This window comes from Kogia breviceps, chromosome 4 (assembly GCF_026419965.1).
Source record: "Kogia breviceps isolate mKogBre1 chromosome 4, mKogBre1 haplotype 1, whole genome shotgun sequence".
Classification (NCBI taxonomy): Eukaryota; Metazoa; Chordata; class Mammalia; order Artiodactyla; family Physeteridae; genus Kogia; species Kogia breviceps.
Genome location: NC_081313.1, coordinates 117,521,837 through 117,546,136, shown reverse-complemented (window position 1 = coordinate 117,546,136; position 24,300 = coordinate 117,521,837). Strand labels below are relative to the sequence as shown.

Genomic DNA, 24,300 nt, shown 5'->3' with positions numbered 1-24,300 from the left:
ACATTTACAAAATGAATATATAAATGCAATGGTAATTCACTGTTTCTGCCTAGGAAGAATACACATACATGAGATAAAATGTTAAGTAGCATCATCTTGTTATTGAAAAACTTAATTCAGTTCAAGGTAGTCATATGTCATGACTTTTGATATTCAGAACTTGCACTACCCAAAGAATTAAAAGAATGACATCATAAATCTGAAAAATAAAAGAGCATTAAGTCCATTTTACCTGCTGGGCATCAGTGCATTCAGTTGAATTCTGAATAACTTTTATCATAGGGTTCCAAGCAGGATCTGGGTTGTGAAGTCCATTAAACAGAGGGCCTCCTGGAACATCAGCAAGCTGAGGATGGGAGGGTATTATGGTGCCTCCATACATGGAAATTGGTAGACCCTAAAACAGCAGAAAGGTGTAATCATGAAGTAATTGTAAATGATGATACCACAATACCAGCATAGATTCTTATTTCCCTTCATTCAAAGAACTCCAGAGTATCCTGTAAGTATAGCACCACAGTACAGTCTTGGGAAACCAAAAGTGGTTATTTGCATCAGCAACATTTTTCAATGAGAATAGAAAAACAAAACAAAACAACTAAATCCAATATCAAATCATCAGGAAATTTCCAATATTTGCTGAACACATATAATACCCTCAACTTTCCCATATTTAGGATTTACTAATAAGCTTCTGCCAAGAGAAGGGGAATTCTACATGATTGCTTGCAGCTACAATCTGGTTTTATGGCAGCCTGGAAGCTCTCAGAGGAGACAAGAGGGCAATGGAGAGCTCACAGCCAGCTTTTCAGAGAGGAAGAGCCCTCTCTCTAAGCTGTGGCAGCCAAATGCAAAGCAGCAAAACCCAAATCTCTCAGGTTTTGGAGGGAAGATGGGGGCTTCTTCAGGACAGTTTGAGGACAAACTAATGTAAGCAACATAATCCACTTTTGAAACTGGATAAAAGATCTGGCAAAGTCATAGAAACAAACTAGTTATACCAAAAGGGAGAATTATTTCAGTACAAATTACTCCTTAATATGTGACTACATTGGCTGGCAATGTGTTAAACAAGTTACAATGATGTCTGTCAGCTCAGTTTAGAAAAATCCACAAAACTGCTTACCATAGGCTGATGAAAAATGTTAGAGGGGGCTACCATTCCAGAATCATCTCTCTCCATTGGTTGATGCTGAGAGAATGTGCTTGGGTCTGATAATTGTTGATGCATTGGATGGTTCCCTATCACAGACTGTGACCAACCTGATAAGCCTTCTAGAAAGAAGAATTGAGATCAAGGTTAGGTATTTATTTGGAATAAAGTAACAAAACATTACCAATGGATTTTTTTCATACTAAATTTAATCAAAAGCATTCCTTTGAGAAGCTCAGGACACATTCATGAAAATCTTTGCAAACCAAAATACAAGTTCCTGGAAAACTGGGTGGAGTCCTCTGAATACCCCAAACACTCTACCTTGTCCTTCAAAAGATTAAGAGCTCTGAAAGAAATCAAATGATTGTCCTATTCTATAATGAAAAGGTTAAGAAGGAAAGGAAGTATGCTTTGAATCTTTTACTTCTAATCAAGTCTGTATTTATTATTTTATATATATTACTATCATACATATTACATCTATTATTACGTATAATCCAAATTAACATTCCAAACTTTGAGACTGGACTGAACTCCTCAAAGGTTTAAACAACCTTACTGGTTAAGTGCAGGGACTAATAAGCTTATTTATTTAGGTAAGGAACTAAGTTTAAATGGTAAAATCCCACAACTTACTCGAGATATCCCTCCAGACAGAGGACGCTGTAACTGTACCTGACACGGCATTGACGCCAAATGACCAGATTCCACTGTGTCCAACAGGAGCAACAAAACTGGTCCCCACAGGGGCTTGTGCAACAGACCCTCCTTGCCGAATCCGGGCTAGTCTCTCTGTTCCAATGGGGGGAGGTATCTTTCGATCCTGACTGGCACTGCCTCCTTTTGGTTGGCCCAATGTTGGTGGGGCAGAAGTGGCTGAAAGAGGTGAAGATGATCCCGAAGAAACAGATGGAATAGGAGAGTCACCTGGTGGCAAAATATTTCTCTATTGTTTTATTACATATACAAACTAATTATAGGGCTTCCCTGGTGGCGCAGTGGTTAAGAATCCGCCTGCCAACGCAGGGGACAAGGGTTTGAGCCCTGGTCCGGGAAGATCCCACATGCCGTGGAGCAACTAAGCCCGTGCACCACAACTACTGAACCTGCGCTCTAGAGCCCGTGAGCCACAACTACTGAGCCTGCGTGCCACAACTACTGAAGCCCGCGCGCCTAGAGCCCGTGCTCCACAACAAGAGAAGCCACCGCGATGAGAAGCCCGCATACCACAATGAAGAGTAGCCCCCACTCACCACAACCAGAGAAAGGCCACACAGCAACAAAGACCCAACGCACCCAAAAATAAATAAATAAATAACATTAAAAAAAAAAAACTAATTATAAGAATATGAGAAACCTTGTTGGAAAGATCTGTTCCACAACATATGTTCTGGAAAAAAATTTTCATTTTACAAGATCATTCAAATGAAAATATACAGGGACTTCCCTGGTGGAGCAGTGATTAAGACTCCATGCTCCCAATGCAGGGGGCCCAGGTTCAATTCCTGCTCAGGGAACTAGATCCCACATGCATGCCATAACTAAGAGTTCGCATGCCACAACTAAGGAACCTGTCTTGTGCAACTAAGACCTGGTGCAACCAAATATATAAGTAAATTTTTAAAAAAAGAAAATATGTAAGTTCTATAAATATTATCCTATACTACTTCTGCCTGTATTACGTATAAACAAATAGTCTAAAAATATAGTAAGTATAGACTAGTCTAAAGAATTTTTTCAAATTGAACTGAACAAGTATAGAAAGGAAGAAGGCTGTATTTATTCTTATTGTAGTTCTGCTGGCTTGCAGGATCTTAGTTTCCCCACCAGGGTTTGAACGCGGGCCCTCGGCAGTGAAAGCGCAGAGTCCTAACCACTGGACCACCAGGGAATTTCCCTTACTGTAGGTCTAAAAAATCTTCTCAAAACATATATTGTCACATTTTAAATTAACTTAAATGTGGCAATGTTTGCACGGTAACTATCATATTGTCTGGAAAATAGCTGCTGGTCCTCTATAATTATTAGCTGTTTTCTTTTTTCTCTTTCTACAGCCCCTTATTTTTCCCCATAAGGAAGGAAGGTTAAATGTTAGTGAAGCATTGTAGGATTCAATTCACAGCTTTGTTTCTTAATGGGACTCTCAGGTAATATGGGTAGTTTTCCTTGTCAAAGGGCCAATACTCACTGACTTTCTCATGATGCTCATTAAAAAATAATCAAATCCTGTTCAAATCCTTTTAGAACTTCATCTGTTCTAAATATTGAAATAAGTCAGAACAGAGGAATATTTTCACTTATAAATGGCAATCATACAGTTTCCTCAAATGTAAAAACAAATGAGGAATCATACCAAACTTACCAGATACTTAAATTCAACTTCTTTTCAGACCTAAGAAATTATTTCACAATACTGTCCCCAAAGGGTCTTATAAAACTACTTGTAGTGCCTCTTTTCTTGATCCAAGTCTCAGTGTAATCTCAAATCTGGCTTGGAAGAATAGCCTGACCCTTCTCAAGTTTTCTATCCTATAAATGACTGATAATTTTTGACATGACTGCAGTACAAACCTTGGGTATCTGCATACAATTTAGATTACTAAAGTTACAATATAGCGTTCCCTGAAACAAATGGTTTAATAACTTATTTAAGACTCTTTGGGAAGAGTTCCTCCAGGATTCCTACATGAGTTTGAGGCGCTTGTCCAAGGGTGGGGAGAAAAATGTTGTCTGTTGAAACTGGGAGTCCCAACAGGAGCTGGCCCTTGCAGGAAAACCCGAGTTCCTGGTATGCCGGAAAAACTTGTCAGAGGAGCAGAAGAGGAAGATTGGGAGCTGCCTGATGGGTCAATGGACGGTAACCCTGAAATAAAAACAGGTCCAAGACATCAAATTAGCCAAGGCTTTAAAAATGAAAGTCCAAAGTTTACTTAATTCCTTTTTAAAAAAGAAGAAAGAATGCAGTTTATTTTGTGGATCACTTATATCATATCACTTATATCATTTATATCATACTGTATGTCCCCAAACCACTTTTTTCTTACAGTCCAGAAGAATATCACCAAGCAGGACTAGATATAGAAATGTGAGCCCAATGTTTAGGAATGGCAGTCACCTGGAGTATGTTCTAGATAAATCTCAAACCTTTCATTGGAGGGGACATGAAATGAGAGCATGTTGTGTTACCCATCACTTAGAAATATAGCTGTTCATCTATATAACTATAGTCATTTCCTGTGCAAGGTGAGTAACGAAACCTACCAATGTTTGCTTCCTAACAAGGAAGGAAAGCATACTATTAAACTAAAGATAATTTCAGTATTCCATCTGATTAAAAAAAAAAAATCAACAGCTGCAAACCACATCAAAGTTTCTATCTAGTTTGCATGAGTCTGAATTTAGCAGTATTCTCAAATTCCATTGCTTTCTCTGGAGAACATTTTAGGGAAAGAGGTCAAGGATCTGGAAAAGGATTATAGGTGCTCATTTCAGGAAAAACTTGTTAATATCAACATAAAAAATTCAAAACTTTTCAAGCAGGTCTTATTCATCTATAAAGTATATAATTCAAAGGCTTTTAGTATATTACAGGGTTGTACAACCATCACCACAATCAATTTTAGAACATTTTTGTCTACCCTAAAAGAAACTCTGTATGCATTATCTGTCACTCTACATCCTCCTTTACCCCACATCTGAACCTCTAAGCAACCACTTATATATTTTCTGTCTCTCTAGATTTGCCTATTCTGGAAATTTTATATAAAAAGAATTATACAATATGTGGTCTTCTGTGACTGGCCTCTTTCACTCAGCAAAATGTTTTCAGTTTACCCATGTTGTAGCACAAATGAGTACTTCATTTCTTTCATTGTATCTCATAATATAGAATATACATTATACTAAGAATAATATCATATAGATATACCACATTTTGTCTTTCCATTCATCAGTTGATGGACATTGGATTGCTTCCACTTTTGGGCTCTTAGGAATGGTGTTGCTATGAACATTTATGTACCAGTTTATGTGTAGACATATGTTTTCTCTTGGGTATACCTAGGAGCAGAATTACTGGATCATATGGTAACTCTAACTTTTTGAGGAACTGTTGAACTGTTTTTCCAAATGATGTACCATTTTAAGTTTCTACCAGCAGTGTTTGAAGTTCCAGTTTCTCCACATGCTTTCCTGTCTTTTTAAGTATCACTATTTCTTACCTGCAAACTAGGAAAACTAAACTATATCCATGAAAGAAGAGCATCAACAAAAGAAACCACCCAGGCAGTTAAGAAATGAAGCCAAGCTTAATCAGTCCTGGACCCTGGAAGGAAGGTCAAGGATTAATGCTTGCTTTTTAAAAAAATTATTTTTTAACTAGTAATAAATAATTTTGATGTTATAGATATGAATAATTAAGGTTCCCAAACCTTTGTTGCTACCAAACTAGATGGATGATTTCTTTGACTTTCTTTTCTCCAGCCATTCATAACCTGCACATCTTCTGGGATATAGAAGGTGGAGTACAAAGAGCTCAAACACTGGAATATGAGAGATCTGAAGTACAACTTTAGCTAAGGCACTCTAAATTCACATATTAGTTAGTGCCAATCAAGTCAAGGATTAATTAAAAAATTAATTTTTACCACAGTCTGAGCACTGGCAATGAGCTCTTCTTTCATTCTGGGGCCTTTGAAAACCTTTTTATTAGTCTGCCAAAATGAAAAGTTAAAATAGATACCTATTTAGAGAAAAGAAGAAAAAAATCCTAGAGAATATTCTGGACCACAGACTGTCTTATGCAAGCTTTATTTCTATTCAAAAGATGATATAACAGCTATGTTTTCCTGAAAAGATAAGTAAATGGAAACATATCTGATAGAAAAGCTAAGGCTATGCTATATCCATAAACCCACAAATTTTAAACAACTTAGATCAGTTTATAATTAGCAAAAAGGAAAGATGGGCTATGGGACAGTTTTCCAACTGGAAGACAAATGCTAAGTGGCACTAGTTCTTCTTACCCCCATTCTAGGTCAGCCACAATTTCTAATTTGTTTTTCAGAATAGAGCAAAGAGATTGGACTAAAATTTGGCCCTTAGACTCTGGAAGATAGATTCTGGTTTTCCAAATATCTCTAAGCCATCACTAGCCTCTTATCTTTCGAAATCTTTCTTATACTGCCTCAGCAGCTAATTTCTAATTTCAAGGAACAAACAGCTGATTCAAAATTGGTTTTTTTTGTTGTTAAATAAGAGCCTATACATGACTGGATCTCTTTAAACATCTCCATCTAATGTAAATAATATAGAGTTACAACATCATTTAATATTCATTCTGAGCACCCAAGACTGAAAACAAAGAATGTAGATTATGGACTGTAACCTAAACACCTTTGTAACCCAACCTTTTTAATCTCAGAAATGCAGGCAATCACTATGATTTTTAAAATGTCTGTAAATTTGGAATGCTTGAAGCATCCTGTGAGTCCTTTTTTATTAATATCATCTTATACTAATTCTAAGAAAATGGACTGACACAAGGTATAACTTCCTTGAAATGAGGTGCAGAGAGATCATAAAAGAGAATATAAAGCAGCTCATATGTGAGTGACTTACCTACAACTACATTTTGGCCACTCAATCAGCAGTCATTAAAGGGTCTTTACTCTTTATGACACACCTTCATTTCTTTAAAAGATCATGCAATATTATGTACAAAATAAATGCTTTATTATTTTGGAAGGTTAGATTATGTTGTTAAAGCCCCAAACTATGAGGTAACGATAGTTATAATAACTTACCAACTGGACTAGTAGAAACTCGCTGGGAAGGTGATCTGAAGCCAGGTGCCTTGGAGTTGTCAGGGTGCACGTTTTCCAAGTGTCCAAGTACAGAGTTACCCAGGAACGCTGACTGAACAGTGAAAGAGGCATCTGCAGTAACTCGTGAGGACAGTGGACCATCTCCCCAACCCTGGTTAGCTGGCACCTGACTGCTGTCAAAAAGACTACTGAAGTGATTGAAAAGCGTGGCTGGGCCAAATGTAGGTGGCAAAGATTTATTTGCTGGGTTAATGTGCATCTGAGAACCATTCATAATGTTCATGGCTGAAGAAAGCTGCACTGCAGCTGGTGGGCCTTGAGGTGCTGTTAAAGGAACTGGATTTGTCACAAAAATAGACTGGGGATCCTGGTGTATAGTTGCATTTGGTACCACCGAGTAAAAAGAACTTCTGGGTTGCATTCGATGAGAAACTCGAGGTGCTGGTACAGCTAACTGAGGTAAATTACTGGTATCCTGATTATCAGCAGCAACCAATCTAGGTGATGCCAAAGTCAATGGAGCAGGTTCTGAATTAGATGCAAAAGGCATTGACATAGGACTTAAATCAGACACACTGGATGGCTGTGTTTCCTCCTGTGTGTTATTGGAGGGAGGAGTGGGACTACCAGATGGGTGAGTTTCTGGAGCTCCTGGGGTGTTGCTGGCAGAGCTACTGCAGCTGTTGGCAGTTGAAGAGGGGGTACACAGGTTTGCCATGGACTGGTCCTGTGTGGACACTTTCTCTTTGGGGGCTGGCATGGCAGAGAAAGACTCCGTCTTTTGTGAAGAAAGCTGTGCTTGAGGAGTACTTGCAGGCAGAAATGTGGTGGGAACTTGCCCACTAGTGATAGGTGCAGAGGAGACAGAAGGCAGGGAACTACAAGTGCTTGTCACAGAGGAAATCACTGCTGCTGGAGGACTTGTCTTAGGCACACAGGCAAACAACTGCTTTCTGACTGATGAAGGAGTCCGGGTATTAGTCACACACAGTTGCTGACTGGCAGCAACTACAGAAGAGACAGTGATAGGACAACTGGCAGTAGCTAGTCCAGCAGACTCTGAGGGTAAAACAGTCCCGTTCTGGTTAGGTAGACGGCCTGTATTATTATGCTTTGGAGAGCTATTTGTGTTGCCAGGATTCACAGGTCTCACTGGGAATGGTCCCCAAGTGTTAGGAGAAGGTGAAAATGTTCCTCCAAACTGGGCCATGGGTAAACGAGGATGCCGAATCTGTTGCATAGTTTGAGCAGCCAGCAGGGCAAAATGAGGGTGAGGATAAGCTAAGGGTAGAGAAACTGGGAAAGAAGAACGTACATTTGCTGGAACGTTCTTATTAAGTTTATTAGTGGGCTGGAACGTAGATAATGTTGTTGCCTGTGAAGTTACAAGACTTGGAGCACCCAAGGGAAATGCATTTTTACTGGAAGCTGCTGTGGTGCCTACTCCAGATGAGAAGTTTGCATGGATGGCTTTGGTGCTGGCAGGTGTTCTGATATGGTTTTTAGGAATCAAGTCTTCCAGTTCCTTAGCAGGATCTTGAATAAGTGCATTGATAAGTTGAACTGCATATCTTGTTGATTCTGTACCACCCCTAGGGAGAAAACAAACAAAAAAACAGAACAAGATCAAAAATATACAAAACTAGGTAATCTTTACCACGAAATAGAATTCTTGATTGTACCATACCTAATAAAAATGTACTTCTAATAAAATTTAATTTCCTCATAGAACTAACAATATGTATATCTCACAATTACCTTATTGTGATCATTCTCTCGCCATTCTTATCTTTTTGTTTATCCACATCAATATGGGCACCAGTAACATCTTGTATTGCAGTGATGTTGCATCCTCCTCTTCCCATTATCCTGGAAACCACTGAGGCTGGAACAGACAATTTCTTTGACCTACAAAATGAAGACCACACATGAGTTATGAAATCAAAATGTCTATTGAAAAAGATCTCAGGCTTCCCTGGTGGCACAGTGGTTAAGAATCTGCCTGCCAATGCAGGGGACACAGGTTCGAGCCCTGGTCCAGGAAGATCCCACATACCGCGGAGCAACTAAGCCCGTGCGCCACAACTACTGAGCCTGCGCTCTAGAGCCTGCGAGCCACAACTACTGAAGCCCGTGTGCCTAGAGCCCGTGATCTACAAGAGAAGCCACCGCAATGAGAAGCCTGCACACTGCAACGAAGAGTAGCCCCTGCTCGCTGCAACTACAGAAAGCCGCGCACAGCAACAAAGACCCAACGCAGCCAAAAATAAATAAATAAATTTAAAAAAAAAGATGTCTCAGTATGTTCATGAACATTTGTAGAATAGTATTTCTCAAACCTTAAAGAGGAAATTATTAGAAGTTTTTATTTTAGAAACTGACCTCTTAGTATATTGAATTTAATTTAGTAAAGGTAAAAAACACACTGCCATTTAAAAATATTATATTTAAGTCACTCATGATCTTAGCATTCAAATCTGCATAAACTATTATATGTTAACTAAACTACAATGATCATATATTGATACTTTCAAAATTAAAATAATGCATACCACATTGTTAAACTCCATACTGAAAATGAATAAAGGCAGCTTATCAGTGTCAACAACTTTACTTAGCAATAAAAAATAAAGCCTCAGATTTGTACATAAAAAGCAATCCACAAGTGGAGCCTGGGACTTCCACTTGTGTGAGAAAACACCAGAGGCTGATTTTGGGATCTGACAAGATGGCCTGGGTGTACCGCAGGATTATCATGGAAACCCAGTGTTTGTTGGCAGATCCAAATGAGAGCAACACCCATTATTTTCATGTGGTCACTGCTGGCTGCCAGGACTCCCTCCTTGAGGGAGGGACCCTCAAACTTTGAACTATACCTTCCAGAAGAATACCCAATTGTAGACTCTAAAATACATTTCATGATCAAAATTTAATATCCTAATGTAGACAAGTTGGGAAGAATATATTTAGCTATTTTGAAAGCTAGAGCATAGGCCATGAATAATACTTAAATCAATCTGATCATCAAGTGTGCATCACTTCTGTTCTGCCAAGACTTCTTCCTTTTTTTTTTTTGCGGTACGCGGGCCTCTCACTGTTGTGGCCTCTCCCATTGCGGAGCACAGGCTCCGGACGCACAGGCTCAGTGGCCATGGCTCACGGGCCCAGCCGCTCCGCGGCATGTGGGATCTTCCCGGACCGGGGCACGAACCCGTGTCCCCTGCATCGGCAGGCGGATTCTCAACCACTGCGCCACCAGGGAAGCCCTTTTGTTTGATTTTAATGGACACAAAGGCTTAGAAAAATTACAGAATAAAAACTCAGACATCTTAGTCCTTTGGTGATTAAGTGCACATTAGCAAACCTACGTCTTACCCTGATTCCCTGTTGTAAAGCATGAGCAGAGGCTAGAAATACCTTCTGGATTGTGTGAAACATTTAAAAGCAGTGGCTCCTCTCTGCTTTTATTCATTTCCCCCATCATGGTTTAAGTATAAAGCAGTGTGAATGAAGGGAGTTGTCAAAGTTAGCTGCAGGGGTGTTAGTATTTGTCTTTTTTTTGAGGCAGAAGGCAGGTTTAATTTTATGGGCTCTTCCCCCCGCTTTTATGGTGATCTAATTGCACTGGTTAAAAGCAGATATAGATTCTCTAGCGAAGTCTAACTTTATTTAAATGCTGTAGATGGACAAACTTGTCTGAATCAAAATGGGACCATTAAACAAACATCATAGCCCTCACAAATAGCATTGTGGCTTTGCTGTCAAGTGAATCTTCCCCTTAAGAAGCCTGTGACCTTTCTGTATGGTTTGTCTGTAAACTGTATGTCTTATGTTTTAATAAAATATTTTTTGTTATTCTAAAGCCAGCATTTCTTGTATCATATAAAATATGCATACAAAATTTACATACTGTTTCTAATTTTGCTTTAGCCTACTCTGGATGTAGTACGGCACTGCAATTGAATATAATAACCACATTCAAATTATTCATTAATTAACTGGATAACCATCTCATAAGAGGAGAAAAGTTAAAAAGACGAGACTAATACTACTTACCTTCGAACAACTTCTTTCCACCCTTCCTCTCTTTTTTGCCCCCTTTTAGGGCTAGTCAGATTCAGCTTTATGTTTGAAGAGCTTAATGGCAACGACACTGACTTGTAGGTTGTTGATAAGGAATTAGGATTCACTTCACCTTCAAGTCTGAGAAGAGAAATATCAAGGCCAATAAACGATAAATTTTAAGATAGAAACTCAAGAGATTTGCTGAAGTATCTGAATTCAAATTTGGCACACCAGGGCTTCCCTGGTGGTGCAGTGGTTAAGAATCCACCTGCCAATGCAGGGAAACGGGTTCGAGCCCTGGGCCGGGAAGATACCACATGCCACGGAGCAACTAAGCCTGCTCACCACAACTACTGAGCCTGTGCTCTAGAGCCCGCGAGCCACAACTACTGAGCCCACGTGTCTAGAGCCCGTGCCCTGCAACAAGAGAAGCCACTGCAATGAGAAGCCCGTGCACTGCAACGAAGAGTAGCTCCCGCTCACCACAACTAGAGAAAGCCCGCGTGCAGCAACCAAGACCCAACGCAGCCAAAATTAAATAAATAAATTTATATAAAAAAACCAAAAACCTTGTTAAAAAAAATTTGGCACATCAAATTATTAACAATGCAGAAAAATAGAAGTAGGGCAAACAGTCCATTATTTATTTTAGTATTAAAATGGATTCAGAAGCCAAAAGGACTATATATAATCAATAAAAATGACACAGTTAAAATCAAGGAACGCTAATATTTTCAGCTTCAAAGTTGAATGTTAAAAGTTCTAAGAATCTCATTGCATAACTAGCACATAATAAGGAGGACACTGGTGAATTTCAGTTTTAAATGCTGAAGACAGGTAATGTGGTAGACTTCAGTTGTTCAACACAACTTATGTTACTTCAAGTTCTTGTGCCAAGCATGAAAAAGGAAAGGTAGGTGCAGAGTTAACAAGTCAGAAAATTTTACCGTGTCTGAGTTTTGGAAGCAGCAGTACTTGTCTTTTCTTCTTGGGAATGGAGTAGCAGTGAGGGGTATCTCCTATCACTAGAGGAATTCACATCCATAGTGAAATTTAACTCTTGGCTTTTACCACCACTACTACTCTCACTGTTGCAATCTGTGCTGTCCAAGTTATCTGAATCACTATTCCCACCTGCACTGCCACCTCTGGGTTCTCCATTTATTTTATTCTTATCTGCCTTTTGCTGTGCTAAGGATATATGTTGTTCTGGTAATATTAAATGTGCAGTGGGAGGGGTCTCTTTTGTTTTGTTCTTCTTATTTTTCCGATTGGTGCTGGGAGTTGTCACAACATTGGCCCTTTTTTTCCCAAACACATTTGTGAATGTTGCAGATGTTGCAGAGATTCCGATTGTGGTGGTGGTGGTTGCACTAGGAGGTTCTATGGGAACTTCTTGCTCCACTGAAATTATGAAAAAGGATAAAAATCACACGGAGAGCCACAGATCTCAAAACAAATTGTGAAAGAATATACCTAATAATTCATAATAATTCAGACCCTTAGGTCATATTTTCCTTTTACCAGTATTCACTAGTAAATAAAGAAATCTTTGCTGTTGTGAGAACAAATATACTATATCATATTTTGATGTCTAACTTGGTATAAAACATTAACATTCTTAAGATCTGAAATGCTAGTCTCATAAACTAACCAAAAATCACAATACAGTTTGAATTTAAGAAATTTTTCAAACAGCATTTTAGAATTAGAATTCAAATAGAGCAAAATTATTTGCCTACTAGAACCACTGCCAGACTGTTCAATAAACAACTCTTTGAGAGTAATGGACCCCAACCCTATATAGCTTCAAGACTGAACCTTAGTTAAAAATTTATTGAGGAACTGGACCTCTTCCCAGTTTCCAACTGGGGAAGGAGAGGGTAGGGAAGAACCTGAAGAAAAGCTGGCAAACCTCTTACTGTATCACTTTTAGGACATACATAATGTTTTTACAGGGGAACTTAAATTACAACTGAATGTCTTCAAATTATGTGCTTGCCTTCCCCCTTCTGTTTCTCTGTGTCACTTTACAATGTAAAGTATTTTGAAGTATTTACTATGGAAGTCAACTGTCTATTTCATATTAAAGTAACTGAATATTTAATTAGAATTAGTTTTGAGAGTTTTGAGAGCAAAAAGCACTCAAAATGAAGTTGATAAACACAGAAAAATTTTATCACTAATTCAGATGGTTCATTTCTTACCATCTTCATCATTCTCCTCTTCATCTTCATCCTCTGGTAGTTCTGAATTCTCCTTAGGTTTGTTTTCCTCATCTTCTTCCTGCTTCCTTTTCTGCTCCTCTTTCTTCTTTTTCCTCTTTTCTTTTCTTTTCTCTCTTTTAGCTGCAAGAGCCTGCTTTCTGCTCTCCTCTCTTGACTGCAAATAAAGTAGGTATCTCATTTTATCAATAAGGCAGTAATTTAAAATAAATAATGAAATGATATTTTTGTTTATGATACATGTGGTTTCCCATAGATGTCAGTCTAAACACACATTTATAAAAGCAACAAAAGAAGAAATAGATAAGCTGGACATCATCAAAATTAAAAGTTTTTGTGCTTCTAAGGGACCATCAATAAAGTGAAAAGACAACCCATGAAACGGTGAAAAATTTTTGCTAATCTGGTAAGGGCCTTGTATCAAGAATTTATAAAGAACTCGTTAACTCAATAATGAAAAGACAAATAACTCAATTAAAAAATGGGCAAAGGATCTGAATAGACGTTTCTCCAAACAACATATACAAATGGCCAATAAACACATGATAGATGCTCAATATCACAAGCCATCATGGAAAAGCAATCACAATGAGATACCCACTTCACTGTCACTAGGATGGCTATAATCAAAAAGACAGAGGATGGCTATAATCAAAAAGACATATAAAACAAATCATGGTGAGGATGTGAAGAAATCGAAGCCTTCATATACTGCTGGTAGCATCATAAAATGGTGCCGCTACCTTGGAAAACAATCTAGAAGTTTCTCAAACGGTTAAACACAGAACTGCCATATGATCTAGCAATTCCATTCCTAGATATATACCCAATGAAAACATTCATACAAAAACTTGTACACCATGCTTGCTTCAGCACCATATATACTATAAAAATTGAAATAACACAGAGAAGATTAGCAGGGCTCCTGCATAAGGATGAAACATAAATTTATGAAGCATTCCAAGTTAAAACAAAACAAACAAAAAACTTGTATACCTATGAAATGGAAACAACCTCAATGTCCATCAACTAATAAATGGGTAAACAAAATGTGGTATATCTATATAATGGGATATTATGCAGCAGTAAAAAAAAAAATGAAGTACTGATACATGCTACAACATGGATGAACCTTGAAAACATTATGAATTGCAAGAAGCCAGTCACAGTGGACCAAATACTGTCTGATTCCATTTATATGAAATGTCCAGAACAGGCAAATCCATAGATTTATGTGGCATTTGTTTGACTAAAATGCAGTTATTGCTGGAAAGGGTGTGGAGAAAAGGGAACCCTCTTGCACTGTTGGTGGAAATGTAAATTGATACAGCCACTATGGAGAACAGTATGGAGGTTCCTTAAAAAACTAAAAATAGGGCTTCCCTGGTGGCACAGTGGTTGAGAGTCCGCCTGCCGATGCAGGGGATGCGGGTTCGTGCCCTGGTCCGGGAGGATCCCACATGCTGCAGAGCGGCTGGGCCCGTGAGCCATGGCTGCTGAGCCTGTGCGTCTGGAGCCTGTGCTCCACAACGGGAGAGGCCACAACAGTGAGATGCCCGCATACCGCAAAAACAACAACAACAAAAAACCAAAAACAACTAAAAATAGAACTACCATACAACCCAGCAATCTCACTACGGGGCATATACCCTGAGAAAACCATAATTCAAAAACGGTCATGTACCACAATGTTCATTGCAGCTCTATTTACAATAGCCAGGACATGGAATCAACCTAAATGTCCACGGACAGATAAATGGATAAAGAAGATGTGGCACATATATACAATGGAATATTACTCAGCCATAAGAAAGAGAAAAACAAATACTGGATGCTAACACATATATATGGAATCTAAAAAAAAAAGGTTCTGAAGAACCTAGGGGCAGGACAGGAATAAAGACTCAGACGTAGAGAATGGACATGAGGACAGGGGAGGGGGAAGAGTAAACTAGGACAAAGTGAGAGAGTGGCATGGACATATATACACTACCAAATGTAAAATAGATAGCTAGTGGGAAGCAGACACATAGCACAGGGAGATCAGCTCGGTGCTTTGTGTCCACCTAGACGGGTGGGATAGGGAGGGTGGGAGGGAGAAGCAAGAAGGAGAAGATATGTATATATCACTTTGTTATACAGCAGAAACTAACACACCACTGTAAAGCAATTATACTCCAATAAAGATGTTAAAAAAAATAAAATGCAGCTATTATGCTTTTATAAGGTATTAACAAATTTCACTATGAAAATATCCACAGGAGGCCATTATAGAAATTATTTTTGCCTTCCTTTATAGTTTTGCTTTGGTTAGTACTAGAAAATATTTTTCAGACAGGGGAACATGGTAATGGTCGCCTCACATCATAATGAAAATTCAAAACAAACAGAAAACACATCAAATTACTCATATTTGTATGGAAATTATCTAAAAAAGGCTCACCATAAGAATCTGTCAATGAAGTCCAGTTGTCCTGGTAATTAAGTAAAGCATTTTCCTCAAAACTATAATTTACCATTCTGAGTCATAAGTTACTCTTTGACATATTTATTTATCTAATCAGGTATTGGCAAACTATGGCCTGAATGTTAAGACTTTTACATTTTAAATGGTTGAAAAAATAAAAAGAAGAATATTTTGTGACGTGAAAATATTATGAAATTAAAATTTTGATGTCCATAAATAAAGTTCTATTGGAACACATTCATTTAGGCATTGTCTATGGGTGCTTTCGTGCTACAACAGCAGAGTCAAGGAGTTATGACAGAGATCGTATGAGCCTACAAAGCCTAAAATATTTACTTTTCAGCATCTTATAGAAAAAGTTTGTTGGGAATTCCCTGGTGGTCCACTGGTTAGGACTCTGCGCTCTCACTGCCAAGGGCCTGGGTTCAGTCCCTGGTTGGGGAAGTAAGATCCCACAACTGTGAGGTGAAACCAAAAAAATTTTTAAATTTAAATTAAAAATATAAAGAATAAAAAAATAAAAAGTCTGTCAACCCCCTATGTAAATGAGAAAGGGGCTGAGGATTAAGAGAAAAAATAATTGTTAACTGAATATGCAGTTTCATCACTCGGTTGGCATAAGAGCAAAATGGCTGTTTAAGGAATTGCTGACCATATCCCTGGGTAGTTACACAAAAATAAAAATTATAGAACATAGGAGGGACCTTAGTAGTCATCAAACTTCAAACTTCATTATTAAATGAATATTAGTTTTCCTCTTCTGATTTTAATTGTAATCAAATTTATCATGGAGGTATTAACATTTATTTAATTTCCTAAAGATAAAACTTCAAGGTTTACACCCTTCCCCCTGTTATAAGCAATTTAACAGTGAATGTCCTTTTGTATATTCACATCTTTGAGCATTTGTCAAAGTATTTACCTTAGGCTATATTTCTAGAAGAGGAGTCACTGGAGTAAATGTATGCACCCTTTTTAATTTAATGCATTTGTCAAATCATCTCCATTAATAGTTATACTAATTTATACCATACATCAAAAATCATACTAGAATGCTAATTTCTCCATACTCTAGCCATCAATATCTATTATCAAACCTTTAAATTTTAAGTTTTCCTAATCTGGTAAAAGAAATTTAAATCACTCTTTCACTGTGCATTTCTTTGTTTATTCATGAAGTTGGGCCTTCTCCATCTATTTATTGAACATTTCTATTTCTTCTGTGAATTGCCCATTTGTGTGATCATTTTTCATTCTGGGCAAGTTATCTTTTTCTCATTGTTTGTTTTTGTTTTTTGATGTGACCATTTTTAAAGTCTTTATTGAATTTGTACAATATTGTTTCTGTTTTATATTTTGGTTTTTTGGCCGCAAGGCATGTGGGATTAGAGGTGAAATCTCAAACTCTGGACCACCAGGGAAATCCCTTTCTCATTGATTTGTAAGCAATTTTTTCTTCTGTTTTTAACTTACAAGTTTGGGTTTTTTTTTTTTTTTTTTGGCCGTGTTGGGTCTTCATTTCTGTGCGAGGGCTTTCTCCAGTTGTGGCGAGCGGGGGCCACTCTTCATCGCGGTGCGCGGGCCTCTCACTGTTGCGGCCTCTCCTACTGCGAAGCACAGGCTCCAGATGTGCAGGCTCAGTAGTTGTGGCTCATGGGCTTAGTTGCTCCGCGGCACGTGGGATCCCCCCAGACCAGGGCTCGAACCCATGTCCCCCTGCATTGGCAGGCAGACTCCCAACCACTGCACCACCAGGGCAGCCCTTGTTTTTTTTTTTTTTTTTTTTAATAAACTAAAAATTGATGTCAAAATTTTTTAGCATCTCTCAAAATGATCTTTTTCCTTCCTTTTATCATCAACAAAATATCTTAATGTTAAGCTATCTCCTGCATTCCTATAATAACTCTACTTGATTATGCTATTTATTCTTTTAATATAACTTCTGGGTTCATAACAACACCCTCCTTTTCCAGGTAAGCACACTGAGCCTCAGAAAAGCGACCTTTTTTAAAAACTTTTTCCATTATACTACCACACATCCTAGGAAACTCAGACACACTCTTTAATTAAGGATTTAATAAACCACTTATAGCCCAAATCTTATAATAAACAAAAGATTTCAAATGTTTAAAAAATTTCTTCCCAGACTAATATTAAAACCACTTAGGCAGTAATGTCATTTGGAAAATTGCGATCTGCTCAGAAACTAATTCCTCACTTATATGGTTAAAAATATTTTTTATGTATAGGTCAGAATAAAAAAATTGATGGTAGTTTGATAATCTATTAATCATTTTTTAAAAAGAGATTTTGTTAAGATTATGGTCATATCAGTGGCAAATTTATTCTACTAGATTTTCAACCATTTCTAATAAGGAAAATTATTTTTCCCACTCACCTTTTCCAGATCAAGTTCCTTTAAAAGAATACTTGCATTCTTATTTGCTTCTGCAGCCTGCTGGTCTTTAGCCTTCACAATTGTCTCAACACACTGGTGACATTTTTTCAACAGTTCCTATAGTGGAAAATGGAATTATATAAATATAGGAACACATAAACAAGCCACTAAAACTTGAGCTGATAAATATACCAAAGTTCAGGGCTTAAAGCCTCAAATTACCGAATATTCACTAAACAAAATTAAGCTATTCTTTGAGTCTAGTCTTTGATTGAAAAATCAAAATAAGGTACCATTTTCTAAAAAGTTTGTGTTCTTAGAAAATTTTCTAATCAGGATAATAGTCTAGTAATAAACTTTAGCTGCAGTCACTGTAATTATGGTCCATAATAGGAAGGAAATCTCAAAATAATTTATAAAAAATATTATACCCATTTTTCATTTGCAAATGGCGAAACTAAAGCATAGAAAAATCAGATGATCAGTCTCATAGAGGATAAAAAGAACGGGCTGCTAACATATACTCTGGCATATAAGTCAACAAAGAACAAAAATGTGCTTCAACAGCATATTAAACCTACCTTATCTGTGATTGTTGCTATGTATCTCATGCATTCTATATCAGAAGGGAACTGATTGACCTCTTTCACCAAATACTGAACAACTTTTACATGACCCTGTAAGAAGTATAACAAAAAATACACAAAAGAATACTTTGAAAATTGGCCCATATGCTTAAAAACTTAAGGGTAAAAGGTACAGTAACACTTGAGAGTCTACTAAACTTAAAATTGAAATTATGGGGCTTCCCTGGTGGCGCAGTGGTTGAGAGTCCACCTGCCGATGCAGGGGACACGGGTTTGTGCCCCGGTCCGGGAGGATCTCACATGCCACGGGGTGGCTAGGCCCATGAGCCATGGCCGCTGGGCTTGTGCGTCCGGAGCCAGTGCTCCGCAACGGGAGAGGCCACAACAGTGAGAGGCCCGCGTACCACAAAATAAATAAATAAATAAATAAATAAATAAAATTGAAATTATAAAAATAAAAATAGTGTTGAGTTTATAAACAGAAAACGATAAGTACAACATGATGGGAAATATATGGTGGACCAAACAACATTTCTCCTGAATTTAGTATGCCCACATCCCATTGAAAATAGACAAACTTTAAAAAAAATATATCTCCTAGAATAAATCTATTAGTAAAATAAAAATTGGTGATGTGAAATGAATCTCAATATAAAAGGGAAATTAGTCCAAAAACAAAGAGGATGTTCTAGATTTCAAAGCATTATTTTGGCTCTATTTTACAAAACTAAATGAGGTAGGTTGCCATATTTATCTTGACTTCTATGACTTGAATCTAGGTAAAACACTTTCTAAATGCCATTATCAGGGGCTGGATGATCTGTAATCAATTATAAGTACATCTATTTTAACATAACCAAACTTGCATTGTTTTCCCTCCTACTAAAGTTCATTTAATCTTCAAGAATTAGTCTGATGGGGGACTTCCCTAGCAGTCCAGTGGTTAAGACTCCACACTTCCACTGCAAGGGGCACGGGTTCGATCCCTGGTTGGGGAATTAAGATCCCATACGCTGCACAGTGCGGCCAAAAAAAACAACAAAAAAGAATTAGTCTGATGGTGACAAAAATCAGAAAAGTGGCTGCCTCTGGGGCAGGGAATTAACTGAGAATGGGCATGATGAAACTTTCTAGGATTATGGAAGTATTTTATATCTTTATAGAGTGTGGGTTACATAGGTGTATGCATTTATCAAAATTCATGTACGTTAGATTTGTGTTTTTACTATATATAAATTATACCTCAATTAAAAGGCAAGAAAAAAATTGAAAAAAAAAGGGAAATATTTAAGATTTTTTTTACGACTCATAACTTACACTGCTCTCATTCAACAGCTATTTACTGACCATCTAGTATGTGTCAGGCACTGAGCTGAACAACTGGGTATAAACACTGGTGAAAAAGACAGTCATGAATCTTAGCCTTCATAGATCTTGTAGTCTAACTGGGGAGATGGGCATTAAAAAAGTAATACATGTTTGAATGTATAATTACAAAATGAGATAAGGAAAATAACAGGGAACTATAAAAGAGAACAAGAGAACCTTTTCAGATTGGGAGTTAGAAAAGGACTTTCTGAGAAGTGATATTTAAGGATGAGTAGATATTAAAGGATGAAGAGAAGTGAACCAGGTGAAGAGTAAGGGAAAGAACATTTCAGGAAAAGAAAACCAGTGAGCAAAGGCCCTCAGGAATTTAAAAATTTAGTGCATTCTAGGCCAGTGGCTGAAGTGTAGTGACCAAAGGGGAAGAGGAGCAGAAATGATTGGTCTGAGGCTGGCATGAGCCATATCATGCAGGGCTTTGTAAGCCATGTTTAGTAGTTTATATTTTATCACAATTGCAATGGGAAAGCTTTGTAAAATAGAACAGATAAGTAAGCCTTAATATATACAGGAGGTATAATAAATTTTTATGAGAGTCCACTTGTTTTTGTTCTTTAGGTAGAGAAAACATTCATCTACATATAATATGTCCTTAAATCTCATGTTTTATGTACAAAAACATAACAAAACTAGTCAAGACACCAAGTGATTTAACAACCAAGTTGCTTATAGTGAACTACCATAAAGCTCTTAGATTTGGCCACAAAGAAAGTGGAAAGACAGCAAAGGTTTGTATATAGAAACAGAGTCAATTCCTCAAGACCAATTTATCTTTCTCACGATTTCAACTTAAAATTTAGTAGTTTTAAAGAAATTCTATCCTTTTTCCCCCGCATCAAGTTACCTTGCGAAATGCTGACATAAGAGGTGTGATTTTCCGGTTATCTGCTGCATCCACATCAGCACCTGCTTGCACTAGCAATTGCACCACATCAAAATGACCACCATTGGATGCCAACCAAAGTGGTGTGTTTCCCTTCTTGTTACGAACATCAATATGGGCTCCCCTATAAAAATCAAACAATGTTAATATAGTTTGTTTCCTATGAGAAGAGGCTGACTTTTTCTATTTTTCTCTAATTTGCCTTTCATGTTTTATAAAATAGCAAACAAATAATCTGTTCTGTAAAATGTCAATAAAGTAAAACAATTTTATTAACTGCAAAGGCTCTGAAAAGTGAAAGGGATCATAGAAATTCTATAAATAAATATAAAATTTACCCACCTATTAATCAGGAGCTCACAAAATTTGTAGTGACCTTTGTCCGCTGCTATTGTTAAAGCAGTATCTCTTGAGGAAGGCACAGGGGGGGCATTGACATCTGCTCCTTTATCTAGGAGAACTCTTCCAACCTCTGCATATCCTCCAGAAGCAGCTTCCATCAAGGGGGTAAGACCAGTCTGTTTAAACCAAAAAATTATGTGTATAAATTATATTAATTTCTTTAAGGGACTGAAACAATTGACTTATAAGTGTATTCTATCTCTGATTTTCTCTCACAAGAGAGCTAAGCAACATTTACTCTTAAGCTTTACTAAACAGCAAGTGAAAACTGTTAGGTTCAGTTAGACATGCCAGAATGATTTCTCTTATACTACTCTCATGCTAAAAAAATAAACAATTTCATAACATCTCTACTGTTATAAATTTACATGAGACAATAACTTCTCTGCACAACAAACAGAAATATTAAAACAAATAAAATTAAATATGGCACAATGTTCAATGGGAAAACTTTGTTTAGAATATACTCTATCTTGTTTAGAATATACTCTACCTGAAAAGGCAGTTTGCTAAATAACCCAGGATAAATTCCTTAAATGCTACTCAAACTTGGGTAAAATATCATTTTATAAATTTTATGCATGTGTCTTTGCTCATTAGTCTCCAACATTTCACCAGAAGACTTTTCCTACTGGTATCATTATCAAAATAATATGGCTTTCTTTAGGACTTCTAATAGATAAATGGGTCACCCTGAATACCTGTAATACAAAAAGTAATCTGTCGTGGTCAGATTAGATTTTAGTTGTCTTAATTGTATAATCTATGCAGCAATTTATTTTTAATAGTCATGCTTTTATTTATTTATGGCTGCACTGGGTCTTTTTTGTTTTTTTTAAACACATTTATTTATTTTTGGCTGTGTTGGATCTTCGTTGCTGCACACAGGCTTTCTCTAGTTGCAGCCAGCGGGGGCTACTCTTTGTTGTGGTGTGCGGGCTTCTCATCACAGTGGTTTCTCTTGTTGCGGAGCATGGACTCTAGGCGCGTGGGCTTCAGTAGTTGTGGCACACAGGCTCAGTAGTTGTGGCTTGTGGGTTCTAGAGCAGGCTACTACTACTACTGAGCAGGCTCAGTAGTGTGGCGCACATGTGGGATCTTCCCAGACCGGGGCTTGAACCGGTATTCCCTGCACTGGCAGGTGGATTCTTAAACCACTGTGCCACCAGGGAAGTCTCTGCATTGGGTATTTGTTGCTGCGCAGGCTTTCTCTAGTTGTGGCGAGTGGGGGCTACCCTTTGTTCCAGTGTACAGCCTTCTCATTATGGTGGCTTCTCTTGTTGCGGAGCACGGGCTCTAGGCACATGGGGTTCAATAGTTGTGGCGCACGGCCTCGGTAGCTGTGGTGCGTAGGCTCAGTAGTTGTGCTGCACAGGCTTAGTTGCTCTGCGGCATGTGGCATCTTCCTGGACCAGGGATCCAACCCATGTCCCCTGCATTGGCAGGTGGATTGTTAACCAGTGCGCCACCAGGGAAATCCCTGCAGCAATTTTTTTTTGATTGGGGTTTTTACCAATGGTAAGCACATGCCTCATTAAAGGAGTTCTTTAAGCCACTCAGGCTGAAGTTGGAAAAAAGTACTGATTCTATTTTTCTTCACTGTCTTTAATAAAAGTTATGAATGGTGATAGTGTGCCACTGACCAATGGTCAGTGACACATTGTATAGCACTATTCTCCAGTCCTGCATTGGGGCATCAATTTTAACTTATGATAATTTAAAATAGTACATTCAGGGGATTCCCTGGTGGCGCAGTGGCTGAGAGTCCGCCTGCCGATGCAGGGGACACGGGTTCGTGCCCCGGTCCGGGAAGATCCCACATGCTGCGGAGCGGCTGGGCCTGTGAGCCATGGCCGCTGAGCCTGCGCGTCCGAGCCTGTGCTCTGCAACGGGAGCAGCCACAACAGTGAGAGGCCCGCATACCGCAAAAAAAAATAAAAATAAAAACAGTACATTCAATTTAAGTTGCTCTTTCTATTAAAAATATATCTGAAGTAGATGACAAGTTATAAAATGCTTACCTTTGCCCTATGTTCAACATTGGCTTTTCGGTCCAGAAGCAAACTCACTACTTCTGCTCGTCCTTGGAAACAGGCCAAGGTGAGAGCCGTGTTCCGATTGGTCTCTATTTGGGCATTAATGTCTGAACCCATATCAAGCAGCAGTTTCACTGCAGGAACATGTCCATTCATTGCAGCCAACATCAGAGGAGAAATACCTAGTTTACTCCCAGTCCTAAAGGGGGGCGAAATGTGCTTAGAAAATTAAAATAATATGTTGCCTATTGTTTTCTTAAAAAGCATAGAGAACATAAAAAATGAAAAAGCTTCAGTAAGAAGAAAGGTTTCTAACTCCAATGAATAGATTTTATTTGTTTAGACTAATAATTAGAAGTAGGAAAATCTCACAATTTAAAACATAATCCCTACTCAGAGGCCATAAATTTCCAACTATATGTAACAGTGTTTTCTGAAATGAAACCTCTTTAAAAACAGCAACGTTAGCTGAAATAAGCTTTGATTACTTATAAGCACATTATAGGAATAATTTTGGCCTTGCAACTTTAGTATTATCTTAATTAAAAATGGTATCTGTCCAAATATTTAGGGGAAAACACTTAATTCCAAAGTAATGATTTACTAATCATGAGTAATAAAATAAACAGGTGATAGATACCTTGAATTAATTTCTGCCCCGGCATTAAGCAGAATCTTAATGATATTAACATATCCTCCAGATGCAGCTAGACTCAGTGGTGTATAATCAGACACATTCCTATGTTCTTTATTTGCACCCCGAGCCAGCAGCAAGTCTACCACCTACAAAGTAAAATATGAACACAGAAATCTAGTTTACACCAAGGGTCCATCTTCTAATGAAGGAAGTACAAAGAAATGGGACCTATA

General features: G+C 37.9%; 1 protein-coding gene and 1 non-coding gene across 21 annotated transcripts in view; one reads left to right on the top strand and one right to left on the bottom strand.

Moving 5' to 3' along the window:
- ANKHD1 (ankyrin repeat and KH domain containing 1) overlaps positions 1 to 24,300 on the bottom strand; it is a 122,066-nt gene that overhangs the window by 8,447 nt on the left and 89,319 nt on the right. For 8 of the 20 annotated variants that reach the window (XR_010840251.1, XM_059061218.2, XM_059061221.2 and 5 more), the window contains 15 exons: positions 24,071 to 24,213; positions 23,416 to 23,629; positions 21,335 to 21,510; positions 20,954 to 21,116; positions 18,718 to 18,813; positions 18,137 to 18,253; positions 13,254 to 13,428; positions 11,994 to 12,450; positions 11,038 to 11,184; positions 8,740 to 8,889; positions 6,961 to 8,573; positions 3,843 to 4,019; positions 1,832 to 2,083; positions 1,127 to 1,275; positions 233 to 397 (listed from right to left, as the gene is read on the bottom strand). Coding sequence is in view for 19 of the 20 variants with exons in the window: in XM_059061218.2 (XP_058917201.1) it covers positions 233 to 397; positions 1,127 to 1,275; positions 1,832 to 2,083; positions 3,843 to 4,019; positions 6,961 to 8,573; positions 8,740 to 8,889; positions 11,038 to 11,184; positions 11,994 to 12,450; positions 13,254 to 13,428; positions 18,137 to 18,253; positions 18,718 to 18,813; positions 20,954 to 21,116; positions 21,335 to 21,510; positions 23,416 to 23,629; positions 24,071 to 24,213 (4,194 nt within the window). In the remaining variant the exon portion in view is untranslated. The remainder of the gene's footprint in view (positions 1 to 232; positions 398 to 1,126; positions 1,276 to 1,831; positions 2,084 to 3,842; positions 4,020 to 6,960; positions 8,574 to 8,739; positions 8,890 to 11,037; positions 11,185 to 11,993; positions 12,451 to 13,253; positions 13,429 to 18,136; positions 18,254 to 18,717; positions 18,814 to 20,953; positions 21,117 to 21,334; positions 21,511 to 23,415; positions 23,630 to 24,070; positions 24,214 to 24,300) is intronic. The other 12 variants (XM_059061219.2, XM_059061222.2, XM_067031766.1 and 9 more) reach the window with 6 other exon arrangements.
- Positions 14,132 to 14,241, top strand: LOC131756463 (U6 spliceosomal RNA). The gene has a single exon (XR_009335645.1). It is a non-coding gene; the product is annotated as a U6 spliceosomal RNA (small nuclear RNA).